Source organism: Macadamia integrifolia, unplaced genomic scaffold (genome assembly GCF_013358625.1).
Source record: "Macadamia integrifolia cultivar HAES 741 unplaced genomic scaffold, SCU_Mint_v3 scaffold1019, whole genome shotgun sequence".
Taxonomy (NCBI): Eukaryota; Viridiplantae; Streptophyta; class Magnoliopsida; order Proteales; family Proteaceae; genus Macadamia; species Macadamia integrifolia.
In genome coordinates, this window is record NW_024868056.1 from 83,417 (window position 1) to 104,435 (window position 21,019).

Here is a 21,019-nt window from a genome sequence, read left to right on the forward strand (position 1 = left end):
CATCAAATATTAAGGGAACCCTTTGGATTACCCACATGTCTAATTCCATGGGCCATCTCAATCTCAACCTTATCGACCACCAGCACCATGTATTCAAATTTCTTCCCGGTATTTCAGCAGTTTGAGGAAAGTTGATCTCGTCATTCTTTGTGGATCAGCCATTTGTAAATCTCAATCCTAAGTTCGATCATACAGTCCATTCAGTTTCAGATTTTTTTTCAAATTCCCTAGTGTTGACTTAAATTGACTTGTGGATTGTGTTATATGAAATCATTCTTTTGGTCTTAAATTTTCCACATGTATAGATGGTGATGTCAGTCACATGCCCATATAGTTTGGGTTCCTGTCCATCTGCCAAGTCCAATATTGGATCGCCCAACTACCAGTGGATAGGTGATCCAATCGCAATCTCGACCATCTGAGACTGATCCTGTACCCAACCTGATCCTCAAAACAATGGAAATTGCATCTTATTCAATAAGACCAACACAACTCAGCCTTATCCCCAACTAAATGGGGTCGGCTACATGGATCCATAGAAAACAAAATTGAAAAAGGCTAGACAGGAGTTGAGGAGGGGAGGGACGGGAAGGTGAGAGATGAGAGAAAAAATAATATGTGAGAGAGGGAAGAGGCACAACCCAGAGGTTAGGAAAGACTCAACTAAATGGGGTCCGCTAAATGGGTCATTGCTCTCCAAAAGGTTCTATCTAAGGTCATAGTGGAGACAAGACCAAGGCTATGCATGTCATTCCTCACCACTTCGTCTATGGTCATTTTACACCTGCCCCTAACTCTATTGGCTCCTTCAAATGGGGTTGGCTACATGGATCCGTTTTATCCAATCAGCTCTGTTCAAAACCATACTTGTTACTAGTCCTAAGCTATGCATGTCTTTCTTCACCACTTCTCCTAGAGTCATTTTAGGTCTCTACCCCTTGTTCTTTTAGCTACTTCAATTTGAATCAAATCACCTCTACGTATTGGAGCATTCAAATGCCTCCGTTGCAGATGTCCATGCCACCTCAAACGACTTTCTCGCAACTTATCATGTATTAGAGCATTCCTAAATTAAATCTAATATGTTTATTCTTTATTTCATCTTTTCTAGTTTTACCACTCCATCTCAACATCCTCATTTCAGCTACACTAAGTTTGTTCATATCTCGTCTCTTCATTGCCCAACATTCAACTCCATACATCATTGCTAGTCGTATAATTGTCCTATCCTATAAAATTTTCCTTGGAGTTTTAATGGATTATGTCGATCACACAACACTTTGGATGCAACCCTCCACTTCATCCACCATATTCTAATTCTTTGTGCAACATCATCTTCTATTTCTCCTTTCTTACTTAGATTGAACCTAAGCAACTAAAATTTCCATGTTGCGGTATCTCCCTATCATCAATTTTCATAACCTCACTTTATACTAAAGTTACATACCATATACTCTATTTGTGTTCCACTCATATTAAAAAGAAATGAAATTCAAATTTGCATTTAACCATACTTTTGTTTACAACAGCTCAGCCTTTTCCCAACTAAATGGGGTAGGCTACATGGATCCGTGAGAGGGTTAAAAAAAAAAGGGAACAGCACAGGAACATTCCATCTACAAGCTATCAGCTATATGGATCTGTGCCCCCCAAACAGCTTTGTTAGCAATCATACTAGACTAGAGCCAAGACCAAGCTTCTACATGTATTTCCTTACCACATCATTTATGGTCATTTTAGACCTGCCCCTAGCTCTTTTAGCACCTTCTATATGGATCTGATCACTCCTTCTTGCTGGGCATCCCAAGGCTTCCGTTGAACATGGGCATACCACCTTAAACAACATTCTTGGAGCTTGTCCTGAATCGGTGCAACTCCTAAATCAGCTCTAACCCGATCATTCCTTACTCTATCTCTCCTAGTTTTGCCGCACATCCATCTCAATATCCTCATCACTACTACACTCAACTTATCTTTGCTGCGTTTCTTGACTACCCAACATTCTGCCCTATACATAGAACTTTCCTTAAACTTCAGCGGAATATGTCGATCGCACAACACTCTGGATGCATCTCTCCACTTCATCCATCCTTCTGCCCTATTTTGCCCCTTTTGAAGGTTATTAAATGTTCTTCTCTTTTCTCAAAGCATGTGTACTACTGATAAATCATAAGCCACAAACAAATTTTTATAGTAGTCCTCACCTCATTCCTCCCTATCGGTTCTTCTAGCAAGAAAGAAATCTACTATTTGGCTACTATTTTGCCCCTTTTGAAGGTTATTAAATGTTCTTCTCTTTTCTCAAAGCATGTGTTTGCTATTGATAAAACATAAGCCATAATAAATTTTTAAAACTGTAGTCCTCTCCTCATTCCTACCTCCAAAACCTTATCCTCCATGAATTATTTCATAACCTCTACAATCTCTTCCAACATGTCCATTAATAACTCCCCCTATAATAATCTTTTCTCTTTGAACTAATCTACCCATGTGTTCCCAAATTTGTTTATTAGCATTTTCATCCAATCCTATTTGAGTGCATAAGCACTAATTATTTGATTACCTCTATTCCTAAAAAGAAGTTTGATGGATATTATCCAACACCAATTTTTCAACATCTATAACATTGGTTTTAAATCTTTATCCACTACTACCCCTACCTCACTTCTATTATTTTTATCGCTAGTATACCAAATTTTATAGCCATCTAATTCATTAGCTTTTCTACACTTCAATCTAGTCTCTTGTACACCCCAACTATTCTGAAATCAGTCAAGTCTATCACAGCTCATTTTGATTCCTGCAACAAAAGTAGCTCAATCAAGATTCCCTTAGAAAATATCCCACAAGTACTTGGCAAAGGGAGGAACCAAAAACAAGATGTTTCAAGATAAGAGACCAATTCTAACAAGGGGCTAGACTAACTTCTACCTCTTTCTTGCCCATAGAATGAGTTGAAGCTTCCTTATTTGAGTAGTTTTAAGGTCCCTTTTATGATCTATGACACCTCCCTAGAAGGATTTTCTATCTCCACACCATTCCTCACTTCTTCCAATTTTTTGTCCCACCTGCCCAATTTGTAGCAGGCCCTTGCAAATATCCCTTTTAGGTGGGGAGAAAAATGTATTCCAAACATTCTATTCATATGTCACTGGATGGGAATTAACAACTGATTCCAAAATTCCAGCAGGATCTCTAGCAAGCGTAGTGAAGATCAAAGGTTTTGGTTCTCCATCTACACCATTAATAGAGCCCTTCAGAGACAAGTTAATCACTTGGAGGTAGTTCATGGCCTAATCCAATAAACAGCCAAGTTTAAATAGCACACTCACACACCCTTGCATGAGAACCTTCATTTGGGATCCCAATTACTTTTTTGTTTGTCAATAAAACTCTTAGCTAGTCATGGCATATAATCAAAAGAGGAATTATCACTCCCCCCCCCCCCCTTGAACTATAGCAAAATATCAAGTTCCCCCACTTTTTTTAAAATATTTCACTCCCCTCACCCCAAATCAAAAGATTGTATCAACCAAGACTGGGGGTTAAAAGGAGTTGTTAAGTGACTTCTGTTTTTTTTTCCCGAAATACCCTCATCCCTTTAATCGATCAGAAGTACAAAACCCTTTTGCATCTGCTGCCATCTTCCTCTTCTTCCTTCTTTCTTCTCTCTCCTTGTGCTTTTGCCCCCCACCAACCTCCACCACCACAGAAACTACTTCGGCCGACAAGAGATCCACTATGGATCGAATATCTCCTACAGTGAAAGACCTCACTTGGTTGAAAGATCAAATCCAGAAGAACAATCTACATATGCAACTCAATGTCCTCCACAAGGGCATCAACCCTCAGACTCGTGCTCAACAGCTCGAAGATTTAACTCTCTCTTAATCTTAATGTTCGAGTTCTCAATTTCATTGTTTTGATGTAAATCGGAATCGAACATGAACGTCAAGTTGCAGTAGTGATGAATGTAACCTTACAGTCGTCAGTGGGGCCATTTGTTTCAGATCTAGGGTTTAATCTGTTGGATATGCAGACAAAAAATATCAAAATTCAATTTGTTTTCGATTGTAGTAACTATTTATTTTTTTATTTTGTTCATTGGATGGCGTTTGGGTTTTGTACTTTTGATCGATTAAAGGGATGGGAGTATTTCGGGAATTTAAAGAAAAAAAAAAAGAACAGTCGCTTAACAGCTCCTTTTAACCCCTAGTAATGGTTGATAGAATCTTTTGATTTGGGGGAAGGGGAGTAAAATATTTTAAAAAACGTGGGGGAACTCGATATTTAGCTATAGTTTAGGGGAGGGGAGTGATAATTCCTCTAATCAAAATATCATATTCTATTGAAAGCATCGTGCTCATTGATATTTGCCAAGTTGAGAATCAATTATACCAGAAAGGACTAGAGAGAGAGAATGGCCATTTGATCCCCAAAAATAGGTCCCATCTACAAACATGTTCTACCTCTCAATGACGAGGGAAATCCCACAAAACTAAATAACCAAATAAAAGAAAAGAAACGTAATTTGCAAGCAGATATTTCCATAAACAACCCAAACACAAAATATACACCACTCAAGCAGAAGTACCTGCTACACGAGAATAATGGGTGCATCGCTTTTTGCGGCCCCTACAAAGGGAATGACAAGCATTGGTTTGTGCTCTCCCATGAAGAATACGCACTTCATCATGAATGCACAATTGCTCCCGAGAACCTAATACCACCATTTTCGGCCTGCAAGCTCATGATTAGTAAATGAGTTAAATCTCCAAAATATGGGAGAATTTTTAATGGCTACCAAGTCTATAGGGTAAATCTACAGTGGCACAAGATCAGCACAGTGCAAACAGTATAGGGCTGAAATTTTGTTGACAAACAGGCCCCAAGGACCCCGCTCACATGTCAAGTTTCAGCCAAGATGGAGTTTGCCAAGTGGAAAATAAAGCATTGAAAACTTCAGGACTACCAAAAGGGCGCACCGACTACCGATAAGATGCATGGACACATATGGTAAGCATGCCATAACTGGGGTAGTGAATATGATTGAATCTAAAAAGGGCGTACCCAATGCACAATGCTCCCACCACTGCGGAGTTCGGGGATGAAGTACACAGCCTTACCCTTGCTTCTCAAAGAGGCTGTTTGCCGACAATAATCTGCAACCACTAAGTCGCAATGGAGCAACCTTACTGTTGCGCCGAGTCTGCCCTTGTATAATTGAATCTGAGCCTGAAATCTAACATATGACCAATCCAGACTTTTCTTGGATATTTGAAATTGCCTTATTACCCTTCCACATGACAAAACACTGGTGTTGGTCAAGATATACCCTCTAAACCTCCCAGTCTATAAAAAATTAGCCCATATACCTACAATAATATTGATAAAATGACACCAAAAGCATAACCACTCACTAGAATAATCAAAAAACATAACCTACATTAAGTGTGTGGGGATGTATGTGGGTGGGTGGGATAATTTACAAAAATGACACCAACAAGACAAGCACTCAGGAGAATAACCAACAACATACCCTACATTAAGTGTGTGTGGGGTTGTGAGGAAGAAAAAAGAAACCACAATCAAAAACCTGTGGAGTAACCTTCAATTATGGGAAAAAAAAAAATAGCCAGAATTGCATGGTTGAATTCTTTGAGGAATGAATTCAACGGAAAATATGGCACTTTCATCTTGCAAGATCTTTAAGGCAGTTAGTCTTTTATGCTCTTTTTTCGTTTAACATCAATGTACATAGAAATTTTTCCATGGCTCCATTTCTTTCTGGCAAAAGCTGTGAAATATAAAACTTTTCAGGTAAATCGGTATAAAAAACAGTATTTTGTATAAATCTTTTCCGGTTTTAACGGTTTTAACCGTAAACAAATAAAGCCTACATGAAAATACGCGCGATGTTCTTGCCTTGCATTGATTATTGAAGAGCTCAAGGCACTAATGGTCAAAAGGAACAATTTCCATCCTTTTCCGTATATAAGATCCATTACCATTACCATTACCTAACAAAATAACCAATCTCCATAGAAAACCACGTGTTCTAACACGTAGATAATCACAAAACAAAAGCACCAACAGGAATATTTCAGCATAGATGTTGAAATCCATTAACTATGCCTAACCTGTAATTGGTTCTTTTTAACTCTTGAATTACTTGCTGGAGCTGGCTGTGGGTGCGTGAAGTGTATACGATAGTAGGGAGATTTCTGGTTCCAGATTGCGATTGTGATAGAGGTAAGTCCTTGTCTTCCATATTCTGAGCTTTCCGCGCATTCTTTCCAGTTGAGAAAGGACCCAAACTCTTCCTCCAAGCCAATGTAGCACAGAGAAGACACAGGGTCTTTCCTGTTCCAGTAGGACTCTCCAATAATGCATTGCATTTCTAAAACATTGATAGAAACACATTACAATTTGCACCTCAGAAAGGAAATGCTACATCTATATATATGACAGAAAGCAAATTTCACAAAGCTGCTAATATGTGATCCACATTTCATTTTTTTTGGGTGGTGGGTGGTGTGAGGCAAAATTCACAAAGCTTCTATAGGAAATGCTAAAAACACCAAACCCAGATTGAACGAAAAAACTGAAACCTACCTATTCTACATAATTTACAGTTAACTCACTATGATCTCTCAACATACAATACATTTCTCGGTAATTTAAAAGGAATTAAAAAAACAATCATCAGTTTATACTCAAACGAAATAGATTAAATATTGATATATGCAAAAATAAAAATAAAATAAACGAAATCATTCACAACTTACATCCTGTAACGACTGGATGACTTTCTCCATATAAACTAACTGGCAATCGTAAGCCTCGAAAGGGAAATCAACATCGATCCCTCTGATCTTGTAAGTTGGCATTGTGTTCCGATCAGAAATGCACCGATAGGATTTTCTCTCGCACCAACGCGTGCCCAACCTTCTTCTTCTATAGGGAATATATGACTATGTATTTACCGTTCGAAAACCCTAATAAGAAAGGATTAAGAAAACCACTTCGAAGCTTGCAATTTGCAAGGAACACTTTCCCGCCACGAGGAAGCCCCCTTCTAATTATTTGTTGGAGCAATACGAGTCCACAGACTAGATTCTCTGCGGCGAACGGTGAGGTAAAGTGAACATCCAATGGTTGGAAAGACCCGTCATACACCCCCACCGTATGATGTTCACTACACCGCAGTGGATTTATTTTGCAATACCAGCTTGGTTAAAACGGTATCGATGATTTTGTTCCATGGGGCGCTGAGGCACTCACTGATCAGTACTTCAGTCACTAGTCACTAGTCACTCACTAGTCAACTAGTCACTACAGTTCTTTTGTCAAAGGAAAGATAGAGAGTCATAGGTAAAAATGTCAAAAAAAAAAAAAATGTAGGATTTTAGGGTAGTACCATTTTTGAGTAGTTTTATAAAATCTATACTTGTTTGGAGTAACTTATTTTGAAAAAATGTTTTTTATGGAAAAATGCGGGTGCAGCACCTAAAAACATTGAAAAGCAATAGGGTCTCTTAATTAAACAAAAGATTTCATGGGTAAGTGGCGTACGTGTAGTTACAACAATATCCAAAGATATTTCTGCCAAAACAAAATATCCATAGATATTATTTTTGCTCAATTTTAGGAGAAAACGCTAAGTATATCAAAATTATGAATAGACTACATGAGCTGGAGTGGCAGCGCCGCCTTTAAACCAACTAAGCTAGCGACTTTTTATTTCTTTCTATCTATATTTATTTAGTTTTTCTTTTTACGCTACACAAAATTGATTTGGTAGAAACAACTGTATGCGAGGGAGTCAATCTATTTTAAAAGAATGGAGAAAGTACTTTGCTTGGTTGTATGTCTCCATGCCCAAATATAGGTGGATGCAAAAAGACTATGCTACCCCTTGCCCACATGCCTTTGGACAGTCGTGCAAGTGGAATTAAGTTTTCTTACCCTACAAGATAAGGGCAAAAGAACTTTGTCAGGGAAACACCAGATGCATAGGCCAATGAGAGCATAAGTAGGAGCATTTTCAATGCACATAGGGGTGGGGGCAATGTTGTCATTTTGCACTTGTTGTCTCCAAGCATCCTATGCCAAGTTGTCAGGATTTTTTTTTTTGTAAAATAATAAAATAGTGGGCAAGAGAACTAGGGGTGTCAAAACCTAGCCTGAACTAATAAAACCCGAACTAAACCAAACCGATCCTTATTGGATTGGTTTTGAATTGAGGTAAGTTCGGACCAGCTAAAAATCGGTCCAAACCAAAATGACCAATAACCGAACCAAAACCAAACCAAATAAAACCGTATAAATTGGTGGATTGACTATCCATTTTTTACAATATTAGTGAGAAACATTTTAATGTAAAGGTGAATTGTTATAAATCTTTAAATATTAAATAATGAATAGAGAAATTGATTTATAAATTGTAATAATGCTTCTATTGATTTCCTTGTTCAGTGTACAAAACTAGTTGGATAGTTAAATGAATGATTGGATAATAGGGTTCATTTTGTGATTTTCTTAGTAATTTGTTATCCATTGGTTTCAATATTGGTTAGTTTTCCCTTACAATAATAAACCATGATTTAATCATAAATTTAAGGGTAATTTATAACGTCACCCCCTGAAGAATGCCAATATTAGAGAAACACCCCCTTTCTTTCACCAAATTGGACTCGGACCCCCTACCGTCAGGCAGCGTTACATAATATACCAAGAATGCTGACATCAGCAGCTAATATTTTTTCTAAATACCATTTTGCCCTTCAAAATAATGGAGTACCAAAATTGCCCTTACTGGTTTTATTCCCAAGATCGATTGAGGAGGAAAACCTAACTCACAACTCAACTATGACGAGTCGCATAAGTTATTGAGTAAGAAAATAATGTCAGAGAAGAAGATTTATAGGAACTTTCAGACCGACGGCTGCAACACCTTCTGGTAGCGTCTACGGAGGCTGCGAACTCCCTCCGACGATTACAGGTATGTTATCCTGCCTCCTCGTCTCATTTAACCCTTTTATTGATCATCCCCAAATCGATTTCACAACCCTAACTCACTACTCACTTCTAACGGGTCACGAGTCAGCCTCAATGAGTTGAGAAGAAGAACGGTGGGCTTGCAGATCGGCGGCTGTGAACCCTCTTTCGACGGCGGCTATGGCGGCAAACCCCCTTCAGCGACTACAGGTATCTCTGAAATTTTACCCTTTTATTGATCATCCCCAAATCGATTGATAGGAACAGTTGCTTCTGTTGGCTCTCTTAACTCTGTATCTTAATTCTATTCTCATTACTGGGTATATATGATTGAGACAAATTTTGATAACCTTTTGTATATGAATAACCTTGTATAATGATTAATACATGCACGAATTGCTCATCATATAGCTATCGAATGATTGAGAGCATTTTGTCATATTACACCTGTAGATTTCAGCCATAGATGATTATACAATAGTTTCTTGTCCACAAGCTGCTTCAAAACAGAATTTTCCCTTTTTAAGCCATTGAAAATGATATGTATCTGCCTTATTGGTTCCGACAGTACCATCACTTGTTATGGCTTTTTGAAGCATTTGGTCCCCTCTTCTTTTCCTATTATAATAAATCATTCTTATTCTTGTCTTGCTCCATAGATTGGCTAAAATTGAAATGTGTTTTGGTTGTGCTTTAAGGGTCCCATAGATGTACTAAACTATGCCTCTTGTAAATGGTTTATGAGGCATTATTGGGCTTTGCTCCTTATTTTCCTAATATGTTATCGTTTCCAAAACAATGGTTCCTTGTGCTTTATGCCATATGGGTCCCGACACATGTTCTTATTACTATCTCCATGTTGTAGTGACCTAAACAGAATGACAAATTTCCTTGTGCTTTATGGGTCTCTGTACATATGTTAATATCACTATCTCCATGTTGTAGTGGTCTTTTGAATGTGGAACGGTTCCTATCTATACTTCTACTAATAAATCATTCTTGTATGGTACAACCCATCACTTTAAACTTTATTTTCTTTTTGAAAAAAATAAAAAAAGAAACTCCATGTTAACATATGCTTGTGTTTCAGAGACAACTTTTACTATTAGTTTTCTTGGTAAAAAATTCAGTATGAACTATTTGCTGAATAAGACAAATATGGTGGTTCTTACATTTGGTAAAACTGTGCTATGCTATATTTTGATACGATTTTTCATGTTTATTATAAGAGAAAGTGTGAGAAATATTATGGATTTTACTAATTGCATTGTTATCATTTGTAGGATGGATCCTTACACATTGTATTACCATTACGATGGGAAGGTTGAGCACAAGATTGTTGATAGAGAGAAGTTCAGTTATTTTGAGTTACTATGCGACATCTACAGTACGGTGTTGTCACATATTCCATATGGGAGGTCTATCAAGTTCACTTGTCAAGCTATGCTGCTTGATAGTAGGGATATGATTGATATATGGAACGATGACACACTCATGCAAGTGTTGTCTATTTTTTAAGAGATGAGGTGTATGTGTCAAATGTGAAGGAGTTTGACAATGGTTATGGTGGTCATACCATTAATGACTATCCATTCAAAGTTGTTGGTAGAAACCTTCCAAGCAAAAGACAGAGGAATGAAGTGCAACCTCCTAGCATTGGAATTGGATCATCTGTTCATTATAAAAGTGGTACATCTAGAGTACCAAGACAGACAGTCCAGAGTTCTGGTAGCTCGGGTATTTCTATAGGCAGAACTGGTGCATCCAACATGAGATCAAGCAAACATGGTAGTGGTACAATCCCCGGGATAATTTCAAGTCACGGTGAGAAAGGCAAATCTATTGTAGATGTGGTAGAGGTGATAGATGAAGCAAATGATGTGATTAATACATACTCAGGTGGATGTGAGTATGGTATGTATGACTTAGAAGATGAAGACTGGAAAATGCAAAGTGATGATGGCTTTGAATATATTAGTAAAAGTGGAAGTGAAGAAGAGGTGCACTTTGATGAAGCATCTATTGGAATTGATGACTTATCAGATTACGACTCTGATGAGTTCCATGCACCACAAGTCCATAGGGCAAGAAGTGTGGTTGATGTTGAAGGAAAAGTCCAACTAGAGGATGGTATGATATTTGATGATGTGGACCATTTTATGAGAGAATTAAAAGATTATGCAATCCAAGAGGGTTTTCAGCTTCAGAGAATAAAAAATGAGAGGACAAGGGTAACTATTATTTGTGCTGAAGATGGTTGTCAGTGGAGAATTCATGCATCACCGACTAAAGATAAAATCACTTTAATGATGAAGTCTTTTAATCCTCAGCATACTTGTTCTCAAAGAAAAGACAAAAACTTGGATGCAACATCAAGATGGATTGCTGACAAACTTGGTCCACAACTTACAGCAGATCCTGAGTTGTCTACTAATAGTATCAAAGCCATGTTATAGAAGGATTATAAGCTTCAACAAATTTACAGTCATATTTGGAGGGCACGTCTTCTTGCAAAATAAGTAAATGAGGATAGCCATGCCAAGTCATATTTCAAGCTTCCAAGGTATGGAGAGATGGTTAGGCAAACCAATCCAAGTTCAATGTTCAAGCTTCAATTCATTTCAAGAACTAACATGGCCGACAATCTAGTGTTTAAAAGGTGTTTTGTTTGTTATGAAGCAAGCAAAATAGGGTTTCTTAATGGTTGTAGCCCATTTACTGGGTTGGATGGATGCCATCTAAAGGGAAAGTTTAGAGGGATACTATTGATAGCTATTTCTGTTGACAGGAAAAATGGATTATTTCCACTTGCCTATGCTGTTGTTGAATATGAGTGCAAAGACAGCTGGCTGTGGTTCCTTCAAAATCTGTATACTGCATTGTATTCTACATCATATGACATGGGGTATTTAACTTTCATGTCAGATAAGCAAAAGGTGTCTTCTTATCCATTTCTCTTTAAATTTGTTTACTTCTTTTTTTTTATATCAATTGCTGATTTCTGATATTGCTTTTTTTTTTTCATTCTTATTGGGTGTGTAGGAGTTAACTGATGCAATTAAGGAGGTTTTCCCTGAATCACATACAAGGCATTGCAATAGGCATTTGTATGCAAATTTCAGGAAAGATTATAAAGGTGAGAAGCTAAAAGCTTTATTTTGGACTGCATCAAGGGCTTACAGAGAAATTGAGTGGACAGAGACAATGGCTAAGATCAAGAGTATAAATCAAAAAGCATATGATTTTCTGATGGAAAACCAGCCTAGTTCATGGTCAATATGGGCATTTAATCACCAAACAAAAAGTGATCACATAACCAACAACATGACAAAGTCCTTCAATAACTTGGTAGGCCCGTATAGAGACAAACCCATCTTATATTCAATTGATCAAGTGCGGATAAGTTTGATGGATAAATTACATAAGAGGTTTGAGCAAGCTTGTTCTTACAAGGGGACTTTGACACCAAAGATTAAGAAGAGAATGGATGTGATCCACCAGCATTCAAGATCTTGTGTGGCCCTATCAGTAGGATATAACGAATTTGAGGTGAACGATGGCACATCAAGATTTGTGGTAAACTTGAATACTCGAAAATGTGGGTGTCAAGTATGGGAGGCTACTGGGCTGCCATGTAGACATGCGGCTTGTTGTATTACATTTAAGAGGGAAAACCTATCAGATTACTGTGATAGTTTTTTTTTTATAGGGAAATATCTACAAGCCTATGAGAACATGATACACACACTTCCTAACATATAAGAGTTGGAAGAAACAAGTAGTATGGGAGTGGTGGAGCCTCCACCTCTGAGAAGGGACCTAGGCAAACCGAAAAATGTTAGAAAAAAGGAGGATGGTGAACCAGCAGGAAGTGAGTACAGAAAAAAGTCTACATCAGTAAGATGTGATAAGTGTGGGCTTCAGGGTCATAACAGGAGAACATGTAAAGCGGGTCAAATTTGGAGGAAAAGGGCAAGGAAAGGTAGTATTGTGAAGGTAACCATGATTCATTCTCCAAATACCATTCAGTTATCATCTTATGATATTGTAATCAATCATACTAAATATTAGTGATATATTATACTTCCATAATTACTCAACTATACTTGGATTGTTCTAAATGCTTGTATAGGAGAGTCAAAATGTGGGGGCTAGTGAAGCTGAAGTCAATGTCTCTCAACGGACAAGATCACATAATGCATCAACTGCATTGAATGATAGTGTTCAAGCAAGGAAAACAGGGAAAGCAACAGCAGCTCGGGCAAGAAGACGTGAAAAGGAGGCAATGCAGAAACCAAACAAGAATTAAGTTTGGACAAAGGGGGAGTTTTTTTTTGGAGGGAAATGATGTGTATATTGGCCTTTTGATTTTGGAAATTATCATTACTAGACTGAACAGGTTTTTGAATATGTGTAATTCTGATGTGTATACAGGCCTTTTGATTTTTGTTAAGTACGTGGAATGGACATGTGTATAGGTTTTTTTATTTTCATTTTGGATGTGGAATGAACATGATGGAAAGGTTTTTTGATTTTCATTTATATATGGAATGGAGTAGGTTGGACAAGTTTTTTGATTTTGTTCTTGATGTGGAATGGCCATGTGGGTAAATTTTTTTTTTCTTCATTTGGATGTGGAAGGACCTACCAATTATGGTGCTTTAATTGGTTATTGATTGTAGGCTTATGGCAATGAGCCTAGTCACAGGTCATATTACACATGATTCTGTCAATGCCCCTTCTTCTTGTTTATGTCAATACCCCTTACGCCTTGGATGAAGTTTTCCAACATAAGCATGTTGCTGCCTAAGCTACAGGCGACATAATGTGGGTAATCTAATCCTTTGGATAAAAAATGGTAGCTTGTCTACCTATCCCCCTATTTGTAGATCCATATGTGTCTATTCAAGCTGCCCTTGCTCTTCCCAACCCCCTTGTGGCTCTTTCTCTTTGGAACTGAGAACCTTGAGGATGTATACATGACACTGGATTGGTTCTAATAGGCATGGACAATGAACAAGGTGTCCTTTGTGGTTGAAGTTGCAAGTTTCCTTCCTTATAGCCAGGAGTTCTGGAGGTAATATTGGATCAGTTTGAAAATTGTCTTAATCATGGCTATGTATTCCCAAGATATAGCTTTAGGCAAAAATGCAGACACTAGTTCAAATACATAAATGAAATTGATGGTTGCATGTAATTGAACTTAGATGCTTTGACTGTCATTGCTATTTTTATTTTAAACTTTGTTTCTACATCCTTATGATGAAGTTCTGTTGTGTGCACCATATTTTTTCTGTTTGACACTGTATTCAATAGGGTACCGAGGCATTTCCTGATTTTAACTTGGTCTCAGTTTTTGTCAACCTGAACATAATGAACTGCAACACACATACAAATACAAATCATAATTAGTTAGGGGCTTTAACTCAATTTGAGATATATTAATATTATAATATATTGGGTGATATCTCATTTTCACATGGTATTACCTATCACATTGAGCTTAATGAATGATCAAAACACCCTGTGTAAGTCATGTCCAAAACTAACAATTTTGTGTTATGTTGTTTGTTTCCTACAAAGATTTGTGTTATTCTACTGCACCTGATAGTAGAATAATGGCATTTTTTTTATTAGTGAACAATAGTAATCTCTTTACTGTAATATCCCCAAGCTGATGTCTAAAAACAGTGATCCTCTCATAAGTATATTGAACCTCTACATTGATGTTGACTTCAGGAATTCCCTGTTGGGTTGTGGAATGGAAAGAATGAAAGTGGGTTACATTCTCTGTTACCATGAAACCTTGATAAATCATTCCATCTTCATTTTCTTTATCTGCAAGAACTAGATAAGATGTTGCCATGTGCACCGCCAGCTGAACCTAAGTATCAAATTCGAAAGACGAGCTCTGCCCCTTTATGACTAGTGTGTTTATATGAAAGTTTTGTAGAATTGTGTGCGGTATATTTCCTTGAATGGTTCCACTAAAATCACTGGATAACCTTTTTTTCCAAACCTCCATACATGTTGGGCTACCGTTTTAAATTTATGGGAAGGGCCTTGAAACTTTTCTTCTCAGAGGTGCTTGTTGCTTCTCTGCTATTGTTTCTAGGCAGAGCATATGCAGGTTCGTGGGTCTATCTTCGGCGTCTCGTTGAACAGACAAAATCCCAATAGATAACTAGAGATCAAAATGGGGAAAACAGAGAAGAGAAAAAAAAAAAAAAAAAAAAAAAAAAACAAAACAAAAACAAACAAACATATCTTCTCGCCTGCGACAGAAATTGGCAGCGATGGGAAGCACTACTCGCCGGGGACGAAAGGAAAAGTATTCGCCGGCGACTGTCCTCTCTATCTTGGTTGGAACTCGTCTAAACCCAAGGTCGCAGGTAGGGAGAAGAGGAGAGAAGGAGAGATAAAAGGGTATGGAGGGATATTTTTGGGATAATGAAAAATGTCTAATTTATCAGTTTTTACTCATAAGGGCAAAAACGTCATTTCAAAGCATCATGTAAAGCTAACTTATGGTAGGGGTCCAAGTCCAATTTGGTGAAAGAGAGGGGGTGTCCCTCTAATATTGGCAATCTCCAGGGGGTGACATTGCAAATTACCCTAAACTTAAAGTTTTTTTTTTTTTTTTTGGGGTAGTCAAATGAAGTTTGAATATAATATTTTATTATGGTTTAAACCCAATAATAAACCGCTTTAAACTGCTATTAACTCGATATTGAAAATTGAAATAAATCGAACCAAACCGGATCAAAATCGAAACCGAAAAAAAACCGAAGTTCCTTAACGGGTTGATTATGGTCTCCCTCATCTTAGGCCAAAACCGTTTCAACCCGATCGAAACCGAATTGAACCAACCGATTGACACCACTAAACAGAACGCTAGCTTTTTAGCACAAGTACAATACATGCCATTGCGTGGCCCAATGGAGGGCTCGTAGGGGCAACACGATATTTCCTCACATGTTTTGTATAGGCATAGGTATATGCCATCAGGTAGCATTATTTCTTCATAAAATAAAATAACAATAACAATAATAAGAAAAAAAAAAAAACTATTAAAAAAAAAGGATCACTGTTGTATAGCCCAGCTCAGAATTGAGGCCAGAATGGGCTTTGGATATTAAGCTCAAATTCTATGTTGGGCCATGTGAGAACCAGTCAAAGAACCACCAAATGGCGCCAAAACTTACATTTTTCGTTTTCCCGCGAAACAAATTAGCGCGCGAAAGCACCCGTTTCAGATACTGTGCTGTTAAAACGGCAATGGAGAATGAAGATAGGGCGCCTCGAAACAGTCTCAGATCTCATCTCTCTCTCTCTCTCTCTCTCTCTCTCTCTCCCCCTTGATCTATAGTCGAGTTCTCTATCGTAATGGCTGCCGCAACGTCCCTGAAAAGGAGAACACGAGCTCCAAAGCCCATCTCTCATCTATCACCGACGGGTAGCAGTGATGCGGAACGAGATTACGATGAAACATTTTGCGAGGAATGCCGATCAGGTGATGCGGCTGAGGAGCTTCTCCTCTGCGACAAATGTGATCGAGGGTTTCACCTCTTCTGCCTTCGACCCATCCTGGTTTCTGTCCCAAAAGGGTTGTGGTTCTGCCCACCTTGCTCCAACCAGAAGAAGCCCAAAAGTATGTAAATGTCTGGTTGAGTTTTATTCATATCATATTTCTATAATAATCGATTTTGATCGGTTTTGTTCACTTATTTTTGCAGAGTTTCCTCTAATTCAAACTAAAATTATTGACTTCTTTCGAGTTCAAAGGTCGTCGGATTTGACACAGAAATCCAAAATTGGTAAGGGCCGCATATTGATTTCCATGGCTTCTCCTCTCCCCTGCAGTTATAGAGATTTGATGGGTATTGATTCGTAATTGTTCTTATATCTAGGTATTCAGAGGACACGAAAACGAGCAGGGACTTTAGTGGTGTCAAAGAAAAAGAGAAAGCTATTGCCATTCAAGCCCACTGAGGACCCTGCAAGAAGGTTGGAGCAGATGGCATCTCTGGCCACAGCATTGACAGCAACAAGGACAGAGTTCAGTAACGAGCTAACTTATATGCCCGGCATGGCTCCAAGGTCGGCAAACTACCCATGTATTGAAAAAGGAGGAATGCAGGCAAGAGCAATTTCATTTCTATGTTTTCCTCTATGTGAATATGAGTTAAAACAAAATTTGAAGAACGTGAATAAAATTTAGAGAGATCTTGGTTTTCAGGTTTTGTCTCGGGAAGATACTGAAACCTTAAACCTCTGCAAGAACATGTTGGAAAGAGGAGAATGGCCTCCCCTCATGGTTGTTTTTGATTCTCAAGAAGGGTGAGCAAATCCCAACCCAGTTTTCATTTAATTTAGATGAATTATCTATTTTTTTTGTTTTCACATACTCAAACTGGGGATTCAGTAAACTTGATTGATCGAACAGGTTTACTGTAGAAGCAGACAGATATATAAAAGATTTCACAATAATCACAGAATATACAGGTGATGTTGATTACCTGAGAAATCGTGAAAATGATGATGGCGATAGTATGATGACTCTCATATCTGCTGCTGATCCTTCACAAAGCCTTGTTATATGTCCTGATAAACGTAGTAACATTGCCCGCTTCATCAATGGAATCAACAACCATACACCGTAAGTATTTCTATAAGAGAACCAAGAAATCAAAAAATTGTTTCTGGTAATTGAAGGACTAAAGCTTTATCCCTATGAAACAGGAACGGGAAGAAGAAGCAGAATTTGAAATGCGTGAGATATAATGTCAATGGTGAGTGTAGAGTTTTACTGATAGCAAATAGAGATATATCAAAGGGGGAGAGATTGTACTATGATTATAATGGGCAGGAGCATGAATACCCAACTCAGCATTTTGTCTGAAACTACATTCTTTGATACTAATCCCTTCCCCATGTCTAAGTTGATGGCTTTGGGATAGTTTATTAGCTAATCCTTTCCCATGAAAGATCAAATTGACCTTTGTAAACCAATGACTGCCTCTTCAGAAGTCTAATCTGAGGAGGAAAAAAATATCTTTTTTACCAAAGAAATTTTAGGGATCATATTTGTTTTGAGTCTTGTAATTGCAAAAGCAAGTAAAATTCTTTTTCTGATCTGCTTAATGAGATGTTTTTTATTAATGGATCTTATTTCCTAGAGCAAACATAGTGATTGCAGTCCCCTTTAAGCTTCAAACAAGCAAAAAGAGTATTATTTCTTAATTGATGCACTGTTGAGACATTCGTGTCGGTTGGAGTGAAGGAAGTAAAAATGGCAAAGAAAATCAGTTGTGAAAATTAATGTTGTGTTTGGTATGTAATTTTCAAATAGATTATGTATCACACCCCGTTCACACAAAATCGGACCGGTGATCGAGTTAACTCTGGTTAACCCAAACCTGTCACGATCACCTGATACAGTACCCTACCACAGTATACCCACATATAAGATAAGTGTTCAAAAGTTAGTGGAAGACTTAAATTACTTGTAAATATTCCCAATATATTTGATATCCAAATTGTAGTATATAGCTAAGTACATGTGGACTCGTATCCATGATATTTACACAAAAAGAATAACAATTTACGTATCAAGTACACAAAAGGGGAGGTAATCAAAAGAATCAAAAAGTAAAATCTTGTATGGTATCATTACTGCGGTCAAGTAGCACAGCCATCGCACATGAAATCATTACCGTGCTCATACTCCTCGGGGACCTACCAATCCTCAATGGGAAATTCGATAATGGAGCCCGACTTCTAATCTTCAGGCGGGTGACCTGCAAAATCATCTAAAAGAGGTGTGCACGTGGGGTGAGTTCACTAACTCAATAAGTGAAAAGAAAGATCACACAAACAGCCACATCCATAAGCACTATATGTTATGCAATTCATTTTGAATCTTATCCACTTAAACAACATTACTAAATCTTAGGATATGTGCTACTTACAACTACAGTGCGTGTATGCCCTGAATACGAGCCGTGAACTCCATCTCGTGATACGCCCATAGGGTTGTCGGAGAAGGCCTACCGTGAGAACTCAGAAAAGTAAAGCATGTCGACTGCCGGCTCTCAACATAAAAATAAATGACAGAAAAATAAAGGTGTTGACCCCAGCAATTTAAAAGCAATACGATTGGCCCTATTGAATATACCACTGAGGTTGTCGACTGTCCTAATGACCAGCTGGGCGTATGTTTAATTGCCACAGTGATTCGACAACCGCGATCACTGCTTCCCCCAAGTGATAACTCAACACCTCAACCCCTGTTGGGAAGGGTCGTAGCATAGGGAATGATAATCCTAAACCGCATGCTCCTATATGACAAAGTACGATTACATAGTGCCACCGCGTCCCATACCACGGGCCACCAATGCACTCCTTTCCAAGCCGACTACGGCGTCTAGTCTAATAATGCATCATGCGCAATAATCCAACTGTTCATCACATAAGCACATCAATCATTTAGCATTAATAATGTAAAACACAACAAACATATCATAAATCATTTGTTTAGAATGCACAAGCAATGCGTGCGAACGGCATACGAGGATGACTAATCTACACATAATTTGCATGATGACATGGCTAGTCTAGATATAATTTAATGATGCAAAAACAAGCCTAAAATAAATTCAAATCTCCTCTTTCCACTTACTTGTCGGGTACAAAGCTCACGTTCAGTATGGGTGAGATCTGACGTGAGAAATATAAATTCTAGTGGAACCTATTATAAGCGAATGAGGTTAGCATTTCATCACCTTAGGGTCAAAACTAATGATGTTTCATGTTTAAATCATGTTTAAAATCATAAAAGAAGATTGCCCCCCGTTTTGGGCCCATTTGGGCTCAAAAATCCAACTGGTGGGTTGGATAGCCCGTTGATTCAACCGGTGGGCCCCCTTAGGCGGGCGGGTTCTCCCGCATGTCTTCGCCAGACCTATGGGAACTGAGGTGTTGCCCCAATAAGTGGGCAGCTTCGCCCGTCGGTCTTCGCCCACCTGTGGGTACGAAAACTAGTTTTCTCCTTTGAAACATTCCTCAACGTTGGGAAAACCAAATGGGGCTGTTCCAATCACATTTTTCACACATCTAAGGTCTTATAAGATGATTCTAACCTAGATCTAAGTTAGATCTAAGAATTGAAAAGCAATCTTACCTTCTTTGCTCAAGAACTCTTCCAAAACCCAAAAAAATAACTTCTTAACTCAAGAAATCACCAATGCTTCTCAAATCTTGTAAACACTTCTTTAAACCTCCAAAATCAACACATAGACCATCTATTAAACTTCAGATTCATCATCTCAAGTGGGATTAATAAGATCTCAAGGAACTCTACCCAAATAAAGGGTTCCACTTGGGGTTTGGTGAAAGTTTAAGAAGTATAGCTTTCGCTCACCTCAAATTGTAGGTCTCGTGTTGGGGATCACTTTTCTGGTGCCAGAATGAGAAGATCAAACCTCGGCGTCACTTAAAATCATTTTTTCCTCTTTTTCCTTTCCTTCCTTCTTCTTCGTTCTCTTTTCTTCCTTTCTGTTCTCTCTCTTCTTTACTCTTCTCACCAACTTTTTAATGCATTAAATGAGAAAAAGAAAAAGACACAATAAGTACTATTTATACTAGAGAATATTTAGTAGCCACATGGAGGGGTCACATAGGTGGGCGGGTTCACCTGCCTGTGACCGCCCACCTGTTGGTCAAAACTTAGCCAAACAATTGAGATTTCGATAGAATTCGACTCTCGGCATGTATCTCACTCTCGATACAAGATATATAATACGTATACACTTTAGGATATGGCTACATACCAGCATTACCCGTACATGGCCTTATGATACCTGCATGTACATGGCTTGGGTACACCCGTCTCCTTTGACATTGACTCGGGCTTGTCTGGCCAACCTGTGTTCAAAGTCACCCTTGCCATCATGGTCCATAGGGAACCCGCCTTAACCCTCTCTGGTTTGGGTCCTGTATGGTTAAACCAGGTCAACCA

The 21,019-nt window shown here is 38.2% G+C and overlaps 3 protein-coding genes across 5 annotated transcripts in view; 2 read left to right on the forward strand and 1 right to left on the reverse strand.

Annotated features, from left to right (window-relative positions):
• Positions 1-7,194, reverse strand: part of LOC122062400 (regulator of telomere elongation helicase 1 homolog) — a 37,093-nt gene extending 29,899 nt beyond the window's left edge. For 2 of the 3 annotated variants that reach the window (XM_042626017.1, XM_042626016.1), the window contains exons 1-3: positions 6,789-7,194; positions 6,141-6,400; positions 4,595-4,740 (exon numbers count right to left, since the gene is read on the reverse strand). In XM_042626017.1, the coding sequence (XP_042481951.1) occupies positions 4,595-4,740; positions 6,141-6,400; positions 6,789-6,890 (508 nt within the window). In that variant the 5' untranslated portion in view covers positions 6,891-7,194. The remainder of the gene's footprint in view (positions 1-4,594; positions 4,741-6,140; positions 6,401-6,788) is intronic. The other variant, XM_042626015.1, reaches the window with a different exon arrangement.
• A 4,439-nt stretch (positions 7,195-11,633) lies between these two features.
• LOC122062405 lies at positions 11,634-13,309 on the forward strand. The gene is made up of 3 exons (XM_042626023.1): positions 11,634-11,936; positions 12,043-12,609; positions 13,133-13,309. Exons 1-3 carry the CDS (start codon positions 11,634-11,636, stop codon positions 13,307-13,309), a joined length of 1,047 nt encoding a protein of 348 aa, XP_042481957.1.
• A 2,977-nt stretch (positions 13,310-16,286) lies between these two features.
• LOC122062406 (histone-lysine N-methyltransferase ATXR6) lies at positions 16,287-18,162 on the forward strand. Its single transcript, XM_042626024.1, has 6 exons — positions 16,287-16,651; positions 16,737-16,817; positions 16,911-17,140; positions 17,240-17,340; positions 17,447-17,659; positions 17,743-18,162. Exons 1-6 carry the CDS (start codon positions 16,387-16,389, stop codon positions 17,900-17,902), a joined length of 1,050 nt encoding a protein of 349 aa, XP_042481958.1. The 5' UTR covers positions 16,287-16,386; the 3' UTR covers positions 17,903-18,162.
• Positions 18,163-21,019: the final 2,857 nt, after the last annotated feature.